Raw genomic sequence first — 19,439 nt, 5'->3', positions numbered from 1 at the left:
AGGCATCAAATTCCAAATGAGCTAATATTTGCAAATAATAACAAAGTTTAGCAGTAAAAACGTTAGGTATCTTGTCTTTGCAGTGTATTCAATTGAATATAAGTTGAAAGGGATTTGCAAATCATTGTGTTCTGTTTTTACTTACGATTTACACAACGTCCCAACTCCACTGATATTGTAGTATACAGGCATGTTGGATAGGCTTGAAAACGCAGACAAAAGGAGAGTGGTACTAGTTCAGTTAGGGCCTGTCCTTGGAAAACAGGTCCGGCATGTGACATGACGCCCTTCTAAGTAAAGAAGCGGAAGTGTTGTCTGTCTCAAGCAAGACGCAAAAGAAATACCAAGCCACATTACAAAAGAATAACATCTTTATTTCACCGAACCATCTTCTCTTTTGGGGTCAAGTATGAAATGAAGCTCACAAAAGAGGAGTATGGAAACACCCAACACAAACAAAACACCATTAATCCTCAACACAGAGTGCTTCCGCAGGTTTGGGGAGCACAAACACAAGCGGGGACCTCACAATTCAAGGTCCACCTAAAACAACTGTAGCATGAAAGTGGTGGTGACATAAGGGAGGAGATCAGTGCAGTCATGATAGAGCATTCAGCGCAAACTGGCACCCCAAAAATCAATTTGTTTTAATTTAAGACAACAAATATATGACAACCAATATCAGCATAATCTACCCACATTGATTAAGAGAGTACATGTCAAAATGAGTCAGTGGAGGATTGGGAAAACAAAGTGGGGGGGGGGGCAAAAAAGCATGCGGTTAAAAACACCCGGAGGAACATTTGAGTGAAAACCTGAGACGTCTGTCTGCTGCTGAAGGATGGGGGGGGGGGAAGGTGACTTCAGTTTTGAATGTCGGTTGGCATGATAGTGGACAGAGTTCTGGGGCCAGCTGCAGACATTCAAACGTCACCAGCCACATGTTTAAAAAGAAGTATCAGACAGTTGACCCGTTAGCTGCACTTGTTAGCAAAAATACTCCTCCAGCTCTTTGGCGTGTGAGACCAGTAAAGCTTGACGGTGTACACGGAAATTAAATAGAACTTAAAAAGGGTCATGATAGGATCTCAACACGTCTTTAAAATAAGTCTTTTCAAGCCGAGGAGGCGTTTACAAAGAAAGTCAGGAATTATTGAGCCACACAATATTTCTGTACAGTCACTTTTTACACGCAATGTATCCAGTAGACAAAATAGGGTCTTTTTTCTTTTTTTTTTTTTTTTCTTTTGTGAGTCACATAAAGTCATTGAGCTCTGCCTCGAGCGCCGCAGCCATCTCATCTGCCTCGGAGCTGCTTCCCTCCTCTTCCTCGTTGGACTCTTTGGAAGACTCGTCTGCTGACTCGTCTTCCTTCTTGTCCTCCTCGTCCTTCACCTCATCGTGCTTCCTCTTGCAGCCCCTGGAAACACAAAAGTCCACTTACATGAGAAGTACCAAATGAGAGCTCACATTAGACTCCAGGACTGTTGTACAAAAATAATAATGATATGATAATTATATATATATTTTTTTTAATGACTATCAATGCACTGGTAAAAATACCAATAGGGGTATATTTAAACGAGGAAAAGAAAAGAAAAATAATCACTAAACCTCGATTGAAAACTTTAAAATACAAATAGAAGATTCTCAAAAAACTGTTGGAAAGAAAATCATAGAAATGCTTTGAAATAATGAAAACAAAAGCACTTGGAGAGTGCAAGCTTCAGTCCACCCCCAACACAACTATATGTGACTGTCAAAACCTAGGATCGAACACAGTAGACACACTAGTCAAATTCAAAGCAAAAATGTAATCATTTGCGTGCGCCCAGAAACACAGAGGTGGACACGAGTCACCAAGTGTGCAAGTATTGCAAAACCAAGACCAAGCGCCTCGGCAGCACAGCGAATGCGCCAGCTCCTATTGCAAGGCGTCACCCAGAGACAGCAGCCACAGACTGTTTCACTGAGAGAGCTGTGCTTCATGTTAACAGTTGCAATGATTCCGTCTTAAGCATAGATCTTTAAAACACAATGTCACTGTCACTCTGTTTACGAAGTTGATGGGATCAATCATTATGAATACAGTCATTTGAAATGAAAAAATAAAAATCAACTTTAAATCGAATCAAGGCCAAAAGAATCGCAGTCCAATCGAATCATGCGCTAGTCAAAGATTTACAACCCCATTGACAATTCCATCCAAATCCGCGCAGAACTTTTCAAGTCATTTTGAACACAGACAAACAAACCAATGTTGGCAAAAACATGATCTCTCAACAGCACTATGGAGACTGAAGCCCAGTGAGGAGCTGACAAAAGTGGATGCAAGTTCCTCAAGCTGCTGAAGAGCAACGTGCACACGAAGAAGACAATAACGGCCAGTTAAGGTTCATCTCACAGATGTGAGAAAACAAAAGAAAGAAGACTGAATGAATCATTAGCAGTGAATTAAGTTGTGATCCGGTGACCGTTCTAACAACAGCTCAGATATTCACTTGTTCTCACCAGCTTCCTTGATGTGTGGCTGAGGTATTTACTCACAAGAAAGGCAGCAAACCTAACACGGTGAGAGGCAAATATATTAAATGGGGAGGTCTCTTTACAAAACATGAGCATGTGTGCGGCACTGAGCTGTCAGCACTTGTATACATGTCATGAATACAAGACATTGGAGAATGTGAAAAGTCCATCATCATATTTTATGCATCAGCACAGCACACAACAGGACAGACATGATCACATGATCCTTTTGTGAAAGACGTAGCCATAACTCATGCGATGAGTCGAATGTGACACGGAAGTATCTCAGATATTTGTTCACTGCCATTGCTGAGAATCCAAGTAACCATCCATAGCTGATGCATTCCTTGGTCTGGGCTCTCTCCATCATCTCAGTGACTATGAAGGGGGTTATTAGCATGACACTAATGAGGAGAGTGGGGTCCTGGTTATGGGCTCCTCTGACACCAGCTCCACAGAGAGCCCTTCTCATTAGACCCCGCTGCTGTCTGACAGCGCCGCTAACCTCCCACAACACCCGCGCACTGGCTGCTTTTCCATTAAAGGTCAGATGTCGCTTACTAGCGGTGCAGTGGGTGGTCAACATGACAGCAGCTCTGGGCCCCTGCAGATGTTCCAGTTGGGGCGAAAGGTGGAGGACTGCGCTCCTGTGTTTTAACAGCAGGTGGTCAAGTCAAAAGCTCATGTGTGGAATATGAAACATTTGTCTCTTCAGAGCCCTGAGAGATGAGTTCAGTGGTGTCTGCCGTCATCGGTGAGTGTATTTCTCTGGGTGATGGAAGAGTGTGAGTACATCAGAGGAGGTGTGTGTGTCCCGACATCAGCAACTCACTCTCTTCTCCAAATATTAACAGAGCAGAAAGTTGGGGGTGAAGGAAACCAGCTCCTCATTGCTTTCTGCTGTGCATCATTACATCCAATCTGACTGGGCGTCGATTAATCTCGACGCCCACAGACTCTGCTCATATCAGCTCCAGAAACCAGTCATTCCACAAGACCCTTTATCACACAATCAAGTATTGCAATATTTCAGCAAAAATATCAATACAATATTGCACAATCAAGTATCATGATATTTGAGTGTACACGTTTTTCTTACACCCCTGTTGCACACTACACAACTCCAACTGCAGCTGCACGACAAGTTTTCATTGAAGACTGTCCTTTCAGCAGCATCACCATTCACACTGTCTGACAGTCCCACTTTTTTAAACTGATGACTGGGGACAGAAGAAAGGAAAGAGAGTGGGGTTGTAGGAGGGAGAGTGATGAGAGGCGCTTGATCTGAAGCTGAAAAAACAGAAAAGTGGGAAGGGTGGGAGAGGCTGGGCAGAAACGACAGCGTTTATGATGAATTATTTACTTCACTTCACCATGGTAGCCGCCAATGAGACACCTACACGTCCATGAGTTAGATAAAAGTGCCGATGCTTTGATGTGACATCTTTGTAGGAATTTGTCCGACTATCAACAATAACACAGCATCATGTTTGGGTTTTTGACTAAGGACTTGAAAAGGCATAAAGTTGTGATGATAACTTCACCTTGCTCTGTCAACGTTGGTGGATATCTGATATGTTGGCACATGGCAAATACGGCAACATTATCATATCACATATATGTATTCATTTTGTGTAGTCATAATACGCAGGGAAGAAGTGTTTATATGTTGATTGTATCAGAAAAAGAAGAAGAAGAAAGGGGGCAACAAAAGTCCGGCAGTTTATAAGCTAAGTCATGCGAACAGCAAATACAGCAGAAATCCCACCAACCTACAAGCGTCCCATAACTGTCACCGCATGGAGAAGGTAACCACACGTGTTCCTCACCTTGGCTGGTTGTCAACCCGTTCAATTTGTTCACGATCTAATGTTGCCGTATCGCACACCCCAACCAACCAATGACACTAGTGACTGATGCTGTCAGAATCAGAAGCATTTTGTCTAACAGTAGCCACGAGTACTAAGTTGAACTGAGCGGCTGAATGACAGTGAGCACGGTGGCAAATATATGGCAGTTTTACCTACAAGATTTATTCAAACCAGCCATGACAAACTGAACTGGCCGACTGAATTGCAGAAGTATCTTCCTACTTTGACAGAGAGAAAATATATATCCAGTATGTCACTTCTATACTTGCATGTGAAGTCTTACCTTAATGTTTTACTTGGCAGACCTGCTTCACTGGCTGTTGTCTGGATGCTTCCTTCCATGTTTAGTGATTGGGGGCCAAGTCCCCTGCTGGTTTTCTCTTCAGCCTCTGGACACTCATCTTCATCGTCACCTTCCTCAGCAACTGCTTTCTCTTTCCCCTGTCCTTCACTCTCATTGTCGCTGTCCTCGCACAGGATGTCATCAACCTAAAGAAACAAGGTTTGCATTGAGAACATACACCAGTTATGCTTCTTTTTTGTTTCTTGAGGCATTTGCCTGTTCAGTACTCTATAAGCTAAGACTTTAAAGCAAACCATTAGACATGTCTCAATGCTGAATCGAGTATCAATGCTGAATGCAGAGGTCAATATTCTAACTTTGAAGTAAACTATCGCCAACATTTCCAATCATCTTTCACTCACTAGTTAAGTTTACTGCTATCCGGTAAAGTACAGGTTAACCATCAAGTCAGGGTTCCTTAGTACACTTCTCATCTTTTCTCCTGCATTATAAATGTATTTCTATCAATGTTAACATTAAAGAGGCTGATATGCTGCAAGAACTAACAGACAGCATGCAGTCTACATATACATTTGATGTGCAGTTCAACCTTCATCTCACTAGTCCTCACTGGTCTTTCCACCTTTGTGTATGTGATTATTCTCAGTGCTTCACAAGACTTGCAACAAGGAACCAGATGGTGAAACTGAAACTGAACTCAACATGCAGACAGACTATAATTCTGTGCTTCAACAGTATGTCAAGTGTGGACAAATGTAGCTGTATGTCAGCGACCACGCAACCCACACCTGTCACCACTGATGGCATTTAAATATGTGGCCGCCTACCCAGCTCATACTTGTTTCGGCTTAGTCAATTTAAATGTCTCCAGCAGACTTAAGAATGTCACAGACTGCCCTTTAGATCAGACGCCATTTTGACTTCATTTTAGATATAGCGCCATGACAAGAGATCTCGACCGCAGAAAAAGACATTATATTCCTGTGACAAGCAAGTGCTGCAACAACACAGCACAGGAAAGCAGTCCTTTTAAATTATATGAAATAGACATCATGTGTCAACATGTGGGTGAATCCAATGCCTGTGAAATGCATTAGCCAGGACAAACACTGAATAGATCACAAACAACAACAAACTTCCTGCAATGAGATTTGAAAACTAGAAATGAATAAGTTGTGATGGTATAACACAAGGTGAGAAGTAAGAAGCTATCAGTTAGTGAACATAATATGTGACTTTAGTTAACAAATACAGTCATTCCCACAATGTTCACCCGTGTTTCACTGAGGTCCTGCATGTGTTGATATGAACTGTGTAAGGACCACTTGATCCAATAAAACAAACACTGATCCAGCAACTCAGAGTCAACTAATGTCATTATCAAAAGTTTAAAACTACGATTGTGAACCAAAGTCCATCAAACACTCAGTCACACGCAGGTGTAGGATATCAAACGCGTCACGGTCTCGTCGTATTCATATATGCGGGTCCCATGCAGCAAGTGTGCTGTGTATTTTGAATTTTATGATGCAAATCCTCATCGCAGGGATGGTTTTGGCGGGATATTGTGTGCGATGAGTTATCGCCCAGTCTTAGGGTCCAGCAATCAAGTGCTGCTACTGCCACCAGGTGGCCAACTGGAAACATGACATCGCGAGCTTTGTACACTTTTGTCTTGTAGTGGACAGGGACTGTCTTGATTGTAATGTTCTGTAAGTAGTTTAAAAAAATGGTACATTTTCTGCATTTTTATTTATTCAATTGTTGCATATGACTTTGTCATGCACATTAGTACAAATATCTGAAAGTGAGACTTTGTATTGGTTGTCACAAGGAAGGGACAATTTCTTTACATAGTTGTTTGCATTGTTGCTTTTAGTGTGTGATTTTAGGTCCAATGTATTTATATGGTGTACAAAAATTAAATATTTACTCGACATTCACAGTTTATATTGCTCAAAAAGAAAATCCCAAATATAGCCAGGTTAACAGTTTTTAAGCTTAGATATAAAGATAGAAAATCAAAACGCAGGAACCCAAAGGGTTCAGGTAGTGTTTCGGAAACATGGTAACCTAAAAGTTATCTTGTCTCAAACACAGAACCTCAAATTTCCCATCGGAATTGTATGATCAGGCAATGACAGCTGTCGTCGCTAAATGCAACTTAAGTAACTTAACAAGTACTGTAACTTAGTCAAGTTTAAATTCAAGTAGTCGGTTTGAGGGCATAATCAGTTGTCAGATTACGTTTTAAAAGTAACTGTGGCAAGGCATGGAAGTGTGCCATGATCATTTATGTGAGGCAAAAATCCTACACTTTACATCCTGTTGGAAGCCTGATTTCCACATCGCTTTGCTCCTCAACGACCTGATCCATCATCATTATCCTCTCCGTCAATTCTACAATAGCCATATACATTTTTTTTGACATCACAACTAAATATGTCCGAATAAATACCTCTCACAGACAGATGGCACCATTAGAGCACTGAAGTTCTGAAGCTGATCAAAAACATATATTCAAATATTTTGCACTATACATACTCCTACCCTGTTTGTTGCATGGAACTGTAATAAGGTCAATATTTTCATTTAAATGTGTTTACTATCAGGGTACTTTTCACAAATAATGTTAAAGACGCCCACTGCTGGACCTGCTCTCACCTCTTTGTCCATGCTTTCCAAGTCCTCCTTGCAGAGTGTGTAGAGCGGCATGGTTTCCGACATACTCAGTTGCCGTTTCCGCCGAGAGGGTCCAGGTTGTTCGTTGTCCTGACAAGACGGCGTTACATCATCTTGACTCTTATTTGCCCTAAAGGACGGTAAAACAAGCAAGATGTTCAAGGCCTATCAGTGTAGCTCACCATTGTTGTATTGTGTGACGACTTGGCATCTCAAGAGCTTCATCATGAAGTGGACAGTCAGAATGGGCTTGTAAGTGGCTAAGCAAGGAATGGATGTACTCGCAGAAATAGCTTGAGATTTCAAAACAAAAACAATGTTTATTTCGTCTCCAAGTCTTGTATTGTTGTCCATTCCAAGGGAAAACCACATCATCACAAAAAGATGATCTTCCACACCTGAGAAAAGAGTTCTCCCCATGATCGGAAAGCATCGAAGAAGATGATGTGGACCCGGGATAGGCTGGAGGCCACGACACCTGTGGAGCTCGACGGATCAGCTTCCCTGTGACAGGATCATAATGCCGAACCTCTGGGGCTTGTGCTGGTACACTCTGCTGAACTGGCACTGACTGGAAATTGGACTTTTTCACGGAGCTTTGATGCTCCAGGAAAGCTGCTGGACTGTTGCACCTATGAACACAAAAAGACACTCAAGCGTGGAACATATATTTCGTAACAGTTTTCCAAAATTTCAAACCTATCTGAGGGAGGACCGTTGCATCCCTGGCCATTACATCTATAACAAGCAAAAATTGGACCTGTGACGAGGCAAAACCTTGGCACAGACCGACCAATATTGTTGACAGCGCATACCGACAAGCACAAGCGACAGTGTCCAACACTGTTGATTTTTTTTTTCTAAAAATCTTCCTCCGCTTCCAGGAGATTAAAACTATGTAAGACAGTGATCAGACCAACACGTCACAGTAAATAAAGAGTAACGCTGGGATGATCTGGACAAGCAGAGCGCAATAGTCATCCCAACAAATTCAAACTATTGATGCATTAATGTGTCCATATACAAGACTGCAAAACACTAATCGTCCTGGAGAAAACATTGTGAAACCCCCAAACTCCACCTGGGTTAAATACTTGTTTGAAGTTATCCGTAAATAGTACACAGCAATCAAGAGAAATGTTTCACAAAAGTTTCAGAATTAAAACAAGCAGCAGACAGTAATTTCGATGGTTGGATACTTTATGAGTTGGATTGTTCAGTTGTATCATAAGTCTAAAGAATAAGGTCCTGTACTGTCTTGTTTGTGTACTTTGAGGTACTTCCCTTCATCATTCTTCAATTTAATTGACAGTCATTCACCGAGTCGAGAATGAACCGAGTTGTATAATATGTGTTAATGAGTATTTTAGTAGATGCACAATAAATCAGTGTACCAAGGCAACGACAGGATGTGGAGTGAGATCCATTTAGTTGGAGCTTATCTCTGCCTTGCAAAATGTGTCTGTGCTGCCCCCTTCTGATGACATTATGCTGCGCTGCTCTCGTTTTTGAATGTAACTTGGAATGAATGATTCAAAACGATTCATTTTCTTTGCAGTAAACAGTACACAAGGCTTTACTCACCACCAGCTCAGTCACAATATAATCAGTGCATTGTTTGTATGATCCTAGACTGAGCCGGACAGATTGATCACTAAAGTATAAGTGATCATTGAGTGGAGTTATTATGACACCATGAAGAGAAAGGCAGGACCAGGACAACTGTGTTTAGAAGAAGGATGCTTAGCCATATAAGTCTGTGTGTGTAATACTTTAAATAGCGACGTGCATTAAAATATTGCATCTTTTCTGTGTAGAAAACAATCTTTGGTGTCTACTGAGGGTCGTGGAAAAACAATTTCCCCACCTATTTCCTATATTCTTGGAGTAATCCTCTTTCAGAGGGAAGAGCTGCTCCTCCACTCTCTCCCACCGCTCCAGACAACTCCAAAGCCAGTCTGGGTTGACAACATGGAGGTGCTTCAAGCCTTGTCCCTGCCGAACCTTCTCAGTACCTGACGATCAAAAAGCAATATATTAACAAAGGGACATAGGACAAGGGTGTGAAGATTTACATTTGTATGGGCAAAATAACAAAAGCTTTAAGGTGATAATAACAAAATGCACAGTGAACAGTCCAGATGTCCCGCAATGTACACTGACATTTAAACTAAATTCAGTGTCCGTTGTTGAATACTGGTAGGTTTTGGTCAATGAATAGGTTTGTTCATAAAAAGTTTCAATGAGAATCAGAAACGCCCACCAGCCAAAATATCAGTGAGCTAAGTCATTGAGCCAGCATTGCACACCCTTTGTCTTGTTTTAGGCTCAGTAAGAAGAAGAAGTTGATCACATTTACTTTTTCTGTGAATGTCTTGTAGGAAAAACATCAATAACTTTAGAATTTTACATCTTGCCTCCCACAGATACTGATGCATTCTCATCACTAAATACCAAAACAGAAGGACCTTCTCAAAACCTCTGAATGCAACCATTTAATCCTCAATATAGTTCCTCGAACTGAGAAGGTTCTGACAGTGGCTAAGGTCACTGCAGGGTTACATACCTGCTTTAGCTGCAATGAGATGTGTTGTGGAGTTGGCGTCTTTGGAGTCAAGAACTAGTTGCTTGCTAATCTTTGCACCCAGAGCCTTGGCATGGTAGTGCTCACGAGTCCGCTCCAGGGGATAGTTGGTCGGGTAAAGGCCACTGAACACTAGCGTGGTTCCTTCTAGTGTCTTGCGTTTAAGCTCTGGAACTATTTTGCGAATGTCTGGTGCATCACACACCTCCTTCTTTAGGTAAGACTCATAGCGAGCGTAGTACTCGCCATGAATCCTTTCCAGCACCTCCTCGAGGTAAATCAGGTGATCGTCCTGATCATTAAAAGTGTCTTCATCATCCTCATCGTCCTCCATACTCTGATCCAGAAGCTCCTCCACTAATGTCACTCCAGATTGTTCACTAATCTGCGACTCTGTTTCTGGCTCTCTCTTTTCTTGGCAGCCATTCCCAAGGTCAGTATCCGGCAAGAGAACCCCTGACGATTCGGCTGTGTCCTGGCTGTTTTTAGACTCAATAGGAGCCTTATCATCCCCTTCTCGTGCGACTACTGCATCAGAGGGCTCTGATGTATCACCTCCTGGCTCAGAAAACTTTGTCTGGGAAGACTTGTCTTCACCAGCGCTTTCTTTTGAGGTAGTTTTTTCTGAGAAGGAGTCACTGTCACTGGAAATGTCCAAATCCAGATTAGCAGCCTCATGGCTAAACGTGGATGAGTATGCACTATCCTGTGTGTCGCGTGTCCTCCTTTTATCTTCTCCCTTCAGATTATTTTGCTCTCCGTCAACACTCATTTCCAAAGAGCCCGTGTCCATCTCACATCCTAGACTGGAGAGTGACTGGCCCTCCACATCATCTGTGAGCGGTGTGTGTTCAGCAGTAGACTCTTCCTGAGAACACTTAGATGTAAGATCCTCCTTTGCCGACACATCCTGGTCATCATCCTTTTTACTGAGACCATTGTTTTGCTCGTCAGAGGACGGTGTCCTTGTCTGTTCTGTGCTGTCCGGCTGCGCACTTGTGGAGCTCACTGCAAGAAGAAAACATGATCAATACAACACTATGGTATTTTTGGACAGTATTTTGGTAAGCTATTGCAGCACTCATACATTTTGTAAGATCCTTTTGGGCAGCCATAGTGACAGTGATAGCATCAAAACAGCATTTGGAATTGTATGTCTATTATATGCTATTTGTTGTGTTACATTGTATGTTCATGGGAAATACCAACTCATCCATTTTCTTTTACAAGACTTTCCCAAGTCAATTGAGAGACATAGCCTCTCCAGCGTGTCCTGGGTCTTCCTGAGTCTCCGCCTGGGAGGACATGCCTGGAAACCCTCACTAGGGAGAGAATCCTCATAAGATGCCAGAGACAGCTCAGCTGGCTTCTCTAAATGAGGAGGAGCAGTGTCTCTCCAGGGCAGCTTCTCGCTCTGTCCCAGGCAGAGACTGACCCGTTCTCGTCACAAACAAAAACATGTGACGCTGAAAGTAGGAATACGGTTCAAGAGCTTGCCTTTGGACCCAGCACTTTTTCCCCAACTACACTGTTTTCTTCTCAAGAAGACACTGCACAACCTGTCAGTAGAGGTCTATCCGGAAGGAAATTAAAACAAGTACAAATTCTTTAGGGATTACTTTGTGTGACTTGTGTTAAAATAAATAAATAAACTGTTACTACTACTAGTACCACCGCTACTCATCATCATCATCATCATCATCTTCATCATCATCTAACTTTGTGTAATTATAATAACAACGCTGGTGCACCTTTCCTGGCTGCCTGTGCCTCCCGTGATCCTGGCGGAGCATTGATGTCCCCTGTGCCCTGGAAGTAAATGTATTTCTTCACAGTGATGAGGTTTGGTGCAAACTTCCACACGTCTTCTCTGTCATCAATGATGCAGACCATTGAGTCTCCACAGGGGAAGAGATTCCTGAGGAGAAGACACACGCAACAGGTGTCGACAAACATCAGTCAATCTTTGGACAATTGATATCAAACAAAGCATCAAATGTTGTGAGCTTTGACTAATGGAAATGGAATTGGAAATGACGGTACGAAGATCCATGTATGCAGGTGACGCTGACCCTGGGCCAGTAAGAACATGTTGATAGACCAGTCATCCCATCAGAGTCAAAGGTAAGTCCAGCTGCACCGTGATTGGCTGATACGCACACAGGGGACTCAAAATGTATGATGATACGAGGAAACGTTGAACAAAACACGATGAATGTTTACTTTCACATTTATCTAGTCTTTTCTGAACCTTTAAATGTCATATGCCATACTATTATATATCTTCCATTAAATGTGCAATACATAAATGTTTACTTGTATTGCATTTTATTTGCAAATGAAGAATGATCAATCTCACTCTGAGCTCCCAGCATACTCACATAAGACCACTTCTGGTAACCTTGACACACGTTTTCAGGCAATGGACAAAACACTTACCTCAGATTCCCTGTCTTGGAAAAAGGGTCGATGCACTCGTCTCGTGAAAGGATTCGATGAGAAAAAAGCTTCTTCTCGGGGTCCAGAAAACCTGAGGACATGAGGTATGTGTTTGGTTTGACATTCATATTTAAAAACAAGAAATTCTCAGGACAAACGTACAGGCACTAATCGTCGGCTAAGAGCGATCTAGTGCTTGAACTCAGACTGATACTTTGTTTAAGCACATATCACCATGCGTTAATTGTTGTCCAGAAAAGTGCTATGAACATTATGAACATACAGCTATGGTTAAAACATCAGATATGATAACAATGGTTCTTCAGCCCAAAAAATGTCCTGCAATGCTTTGTTCCTTTCCTGATGCTCACGCACCTTTTGCCACTGCATTGTGAAGCAGAACCGGTGAGTGTATTTTCCCTACTTTTCATGACAAGCTCACTTCATTTATTTCAGCTATTTTCTGATTTCATACATCAACAAAATCAGGGCAAAGAACTGCTACATTTAGTACACTCAGCTCAAATATATGCTGACAACCCCACCTGATGGAATCGAGCAGAAAGTCACACATACACTGAGATGGAGTAACTCCACACGGCAGGGACACTTTTTGATATGGGCTATGTGGGCAACCGCCCACGGCGCAATCTATGTGAGAGCACACAAGGGCTGGATTCACCCATGGCAGAACTTTAGCCATGAAGTAGACATTGGACTCATGTTGAGCGAATTACCTGCAATGGTGTGAGCATAGAGGCGACTCCCAAAAGTGAAGACGTGCAGCTCATAGAGTTTGGCTATTTTCTCCAGAAACTCTTTGCAATGCGGCCGCAGTCTTGTGTGCAGGACTGGCTCTCCTCGCCCCAGCTGGAAGTGGAAGATGCCCTGAGAAGCAAGACGGAACAAAATGTAAGAAGAGTTACATTGGTGTATAAGTTAAAAAATGGAACCTAAGTGAGCAAAAATCAAAATGGAAAAAGGATGCAAAGCGATTCGGAAATTATCACTTGTTCTTAAACAACGTATCCAACATTATAACTATCCAGGGCTGACTTTTAACTGAGACATATTCGAGATGGTGGCTCATCATCTTTTCTGAACAAAAATTTCATTTTGAGTTGAAACGATGTTGAGATTTAAAAATGCGTTTAACATTAGCTTACTCACATATTCCATACATTCTGCACAAAACATTGTCAGCATCAAAATATACCACATCTTACACTATTCTTTTACATACACATATTAATCACACGTTTGAGACCTGTACTCAAAATACTAATCCAGAAATGCTATTAATACTATACTATAATACTAATCTATAATTAGGTTTTCAACCGTCAGTGTATTGGAGTTAGCGTTGGTGAACCAATTGTCTCAAAATTCGTTGAGTTTTGTAGCAAGGGTGTGACGACCCTGGATGACCTGACACGCAAAAAACTGGATGGACAGAGTTAAATTCTGCTTCAGGATAAAACAATCTGTAAACTGTAAAATTTTATTTTCGTCTTTGCTAGATCACTCCCTAAGCTCAGGCATTACTTTGTTGGAGATCCTTTGGACGTGCTGCTCGGTGGTATGGATGAGGGTCTGGTCCAGATCCACCATCAGGACCAGCTTCTTGTTTCTGTGAAGTCTCTGCTGGTCTTCTCTACCGAGCTGCTCGGCTTGCTGGAGATAAGATATGAGAAGATTCAGGATTCATTTTTGGAATAAGTAATTATTGATCAAACTTGCAAGCTACTGTTTAAGCGCATATGCTTCAAGAAAATAAAACGATGCTTGTTCATGAATATATCATTAGACAGATCATGGAGTATTGCTCATCAGTATGTCAATCAGAGATAAGCAAAAAGAGAAAGTGCTAACTCTGCACCTTAATACAACAAAGCTCATAAGCTTTGAAATCAATAATCAGTGGAGGAGAGAATCACACTTTAATCGTACTGCACGGACATGCAAGCTCTTTTATTTGTCAAACAAATCTAGTTAACAAGGTGGGGTTGACTGCATTGCATATCTTTTTTTTTTTTTTACATTTTTATAACTGTTGGGTCAGAACCAACTTCCGCATGTGTCCAGCCCAGAGGAAAAATCCTGTGTACATGTAGGACTTGAGGAGAAAACCACACCACTTGTGTTGCTAGCGGCATACATGTCAACTGTGTTGTGTCAAGAGAAATTCACGCGACCAACATAGCTCCTCCCTTGCAAGCAGCATTTAAGTACCAGCGCCAGCATCTATCGACAGACTCCTTACAAGGGATTAAAAAGATATTTATTGTTATTCCAGTCAGAGAGACTGGAGGGAAAATGAAACAGTTACTGAGGCCCAGGCGACGACAGCATGGAGACAGCCTCCACAGCATTTTCCCAGCAGGGAGAGGGAGGATGGGGTCCTGAATTGCATATGTGTGGAAGGGCGTTTTAATTCAAGTATTGAACACACTCTTTCCGTGGGCATGGGGTACGTAATATCACACTCAGGCACGGTCCTTAATTTTCCCAGCGAAAGGTGGCAACACATTGACCAAGGAACAATACATAGAAAGAGTGAAATCTGTCAATGCATTGAGACCATTTTAACCATTTTTCCATGCAGAGAAGAGCCCAACTCGGCCTATGGCTCGATAAAGCAGCTAAGTCTGAATGCTGCAGTTTTTCCTGGATTCCATGCAGCGGACAGTGAAAAAATTATTGACTAACGCTGTCTCCATGCCAATGGGTGGCACTTTAACCTCGAGTATTTCCAGGTTGAACCAAGTATAATGTAATGCATACAATTTTTGCCCCCCTTCTTCGATTGAGTTTACGTTTCTTTTACACTGTTGCAGTGCAGTGTGTAATATTCAGTAGTTACACAGAGTAAATCTTACGCTGCTGTGGCGAAAGATCAGTGAAATGAGACCATTGAAAAATAAACATCGAAACCAATACCCTTTGTTAAGTCAAACAGCAAAAGCCAATCTGTCCACGAAAGGGAATTGAAACACCACTTTGATACATCAGCAACAATTTCCATCAACTCATTCCCAGTTCATAGTTCTGGCTAATTAAGACACGTTAATAGAAGCTACAACTTGTGATGAACAAACAAAGTAGGATTTCATCAAAGGCAAATAAAAAAAAAAAAACAGACCTAACTCCAAACAGCGGTTTATGTGTATAATGATGGAAGATTAACCTTGCAATGATTCAAGACAACCTGTGTTAGCCACAGGACTCACCTCTGTGCTGACCATCAGCTCAGGTACACTGTGCACCATTGACACGGTAGCAGTGGAAATGGGAGTTTGCTGGTTTCTGCTGAAACTCTGCAACCTGCCAGTGAAATAGAATGTCAGCCTTTATACGTTCAAGAGCAAAAGTAACTCGCAATAAAGACCAAATCACAATGTAGGGTAGGCAGTAGCTACACAACACCACCATAATGACATTTGAACTGTTAAGCTACCTGAAACTTCAAACATGAATTCTGCTCCCACCTAGTGGTCCTAAAGAAAACTAACTCAACCACCATCAGCCAAGAGCACTGCCAGCAAATCATTATATCTGTTCCAACAATGCTTTTTCTATATGCAGTTGTCGTCATTGTTCCATCTTGATCATTATTTTCTATTTTCCAATAAATTTTTACGATCATATATTTTGGACTAAAATTGGGCCTGACTTCTTTTTCACTTTTGAATTTCAAAGGCTCACGAGTTCTTTACAATTTATTCATTGCGACATTTCAATTGACCTGTAAAATTTGCTTTGACAGTCATTGACATTTACAAAAAAAAAAACTAATGTTTTAAAAGATATCTTATACAACACAATAACATTCTTAAGAAATTCTTAATTTCAATGCAGCATTAACAATTTACCCATGAAAAACATAACTCGAGAGTAAACAAAGCATCATGATGAAACACTTTTGTGCACATCTGTTTTAGTCACTAAGTAAAAATTTTGAATCAACAATTATAATACTTGTTTTAGACTATTGACCAAATGTTAAAAGGCAATTTAAAGTTGCTCTTACTGAGTCAAGTCCTGGCCACACTCGGCACATAGCCCTTTCATCACTATCGGATGGCAGCATTCTTCAATTTTGACGATGACCCCTCTGCAACAGAGAAAAAAATGAAAAAAAAAAAAAACAACATTGTTACTCCAAATTTCTGCCATTCATAATCACTCCAAACATTGGAGTATAAAAATACCATATAAAATGTACAGATCTATTCCCATAAACCAAACCAAATGTCTACAAGATCCATGTACGCTGTATACAAAATAACAGTGCTGAATTTACTCAAATCCAGTCACAAATAATACATGATTTTATTATAGTGATCTATAGTACAGATAACTATTCAAAGCAGGGTCATTGAACTGCATGCATATAAGTGTCGGGGATTCATGTTGATGAATAGAAAGTTAATAGAGTAATATATACAAAAAAAATACGCGTAAACAGCATAAACTATTTATGGGGAAAACAACAACGCTCCATGTTCCATACACGCGGGTAAATTCGCCGACAATGCATCGTAGACAACAAACCGCAGACTTGTACTTTCAAAATAAAGGCATATGTATACTACTCGAGTATATTTCACACGAATGCGTTTCAGCAAGAGACATTATGCCATGCTCTATGTCGCGTGAAAACTATATACCCATAGCAAGGTATGCATGAAGGTGATAGGCCCGGATTCAAGAATAATGATAGGCTTGTTTTATTTTGAAGACCAGCAATGGTCTATTTTGACCGCCGAGACAGGAGCTTTTGCACTCGGCTAGCAAACACGCTAACGGTTTAGCGCCGATCCGTACAGTTGCATGTGACACAAGCTGACATTCAGAAATTGTTCCACAAAGTTTTGCTTAGCCACGGTGGAGGTCGACAAGCGGACTGAGTGACTCACCCGGGGCTTAAGACTTGTCCGAGTTGACAGCAAAGCTCCTTGACTACTCCAGCGCGGTCGGACTTCACCTTCTTCTCGGGCAGTCGAACAGCCCCGTCCACTTGTATCGGCGCGCACAGCGCTAACACGGAGTCCACATTGACGAGGGAACCGGGCTTCACTTTCCACTCCACCAGCCGAAGCGGTAGAGCCGCCGCCGGAAGGCAGATGTCAGCCACCTGCACCGCGGGCCCGATCACTGTTCCACCGTCGGAGCCAACACGGGGATTCTCCATCTTCCCTCTGACAACTAGTTGGAACCGAAGTCCGGTTTAAAGTATATTTACTGTCGTCTTTAATTCCTCGCCAGTCATAAAAACGTGCACATGGTCCTTGTCAAGGGCGATAATAACTAAGTCCCTGATGTAAACACGGCACTCGTCTGACTGTTCACTCTTCCCGCCCGTAAACACGAAGACGCAATACTGCAGCGACATCGTAGCTACTTCCGGTTAAGCAAGCGTCTATACATGGGAAACACAAGTCCCCTCGAGATTTCAAAATAAGAAGACTATACACGTTGGTGTGTCAAAATAAAATCGTCGCCTTTTTTTCTCGTGATTCCAAATTCCCCATTTAGTCTCAATACTGAATTTCAGCCACATCACTCAACTGAGAAGTACCTTATCAGCTACAGACACCGGAAGTGAGGCAGAGCCAGTTTTTAAAGCTCATATTTATTAGGGAAACTACTTTTTGTAGTTCATACTTGACATCTTATTATTGCTTACAAATCGAAAGTTATTGGTTTGTAGCTTTGTTGATCAATAAAAAAATAACTGCACAATCGCTCACTGGGCCCCTACATTTCTGGGTTTGCAGAAGTGGCTCTGAAAATGTTCTGTGGTGCTGCACTGGGAGTATTGACCTCTGTCACACTGACAAGATGCAGGTTCTGGGTGTGGGAACACAACAGTTGGCGATCCAAATTTGTAACATGAAATTCCCACTTCAGTTGCTGCACCAATTTCTATGTCTAGCTGTAGATATTACAATAAATTACTTCAAGCCGGAAGAATCATAAAGAAAATGGCAGATACAAATAACTCATGGTGCATTCACGATAATAATGAGTGCAGTTAAAATCTGGATTCTTTACATCATGTTGGTTAAGACGACTTGTCTGTAGAGGCCATGTTTTAGGCATTGTGTTCGCAAGTTAAAGCATCATGATGAAACAAGTTCATTTTTCTTGCCCACCCAAAAAAGCATGTGATCGATGACACAATTCCCTGGGGTAAACTTGTTGCACAAAGGGATGAGAAAGAGCATTTAGCTTTCCTATAGATCAACCTACAAAGGTTCAACTGGCAACCTCCCTATGTTTTGACTTGGTGGGTTTTGCAGAAAGCCTCTCATGCTGAGTCAAGCGTTCCCAATCTTCCTGGATCCGGATTTTTGATATCCATCACAATCTGTGGCTCTATCTTCATCTGGAACTGGTGTCACTGAAGTGACTACAAAGTGTAACAGACGGAAACTTGTGTTTACCAATGTACGGGAATGCACCGTACTGGGTGGGGGTGTGGTTAAGGTGGGCGTTCAGTTCGGAGACAGGAGTCATGCTGTTTGTAGTTTCTCTTTCCTGTTCTGGAATAAAAAGACTGGTTGCTTTCCAAATCCTGACTTCTGTGTCACAACGAATGCTTTGCCGTATAGCAAAACACAAATTTTGGAATGAATAAAGCTGCAGAAGGACTGCGGTCAAACCTGTTAAGTGACCTATTAACCTATTAATTGATAGAAATGCAGTTCTCCTCAAGACAGCATCTTAGTTGAGAGATAGTAGGATGTCATAACTTGTTAGTTTAAGCTGCCATGAATTTATATTTTTTTAGTCGCTGCAACTTTACTATGAATTTGAAGGATGCCACATAATCCATATTTATATACAGATGTGAGTGGTTGTGTGATTAAAAAAAAAATTAAAAAGTATTTAGTTCAAGTGACATTCACATGAATCATCCACTGCAACAGCTGACAAATGTACAAAAGCTGATCGAGAAAAACGGAAGTTTGTGTTGTTTTGTTACTAAATGAAGGTTTGAGCAGTTTATTTAGATTTATTTAATCAC

At 41.6% G+C, this 19,439-nt stretch overlaps 1 protein-coding gene across 1 annotated transcript; it reads right to left on the bottom strand.

Annotated features, from left to right (window-relative positions):
- Positions 1-354: 354 nt before the first annotated feature.
- On the bottom strand, positions 355-17,802 carry ctdp1 (CTD (carboxy-terminal domain, RNA polymerase II, polypeptide A) phosphatase, subunit 1). The gene is made up of 13 exons (XM_053863928.1): positions 17,326-17,802; positions 16,437-16,520; positions 15,637-15,730; positions 13,952-14,080; positions 13,144-13,294; positions 12,407-12,497; positions 11,719-11,885; positions 9,950-10,975; positions 9,251-9,398; positions 7,782-8,015; positions 7,366-7,513; positions 4,681-4,886; positions 355-1,420 (listed from the first exon to the last, which is right to left on the bottom strand). The coding sequence occupies exons 1-13, from the start codon at positions 17,598-17,600 to the stop codon at positions 1,255-1,257; spliced, it is 2,919 nt and encodes a 972-aa protein (XP_053719903.1). The 5' UTR covers positions 17,601-17,802; the 3' UTR covers positions 355-1,254.
- Positions 17,803-19,439: the final 1,637 nt, after the last annotated feature.

This window comes from Synchiropus splendidus, chromosome 4, assembly GCF_027744825.2.
Source record: "Synchiropus splendidus isolate RoL2022-P1 chromosome 4, RoL_Sspl_1.0, whole genome shotgun sequence".
NCBI lineage: Eukaryota > Metazoa > Chordata > Actinopteri > Syngnathiformes > Callionymidae > Synchiropus > Synchiropus splendidus.
Note: the sequence above shows the minus strand (reverse complement) of the source record. Positions and strands in the feature narration are given on the sequence as shown.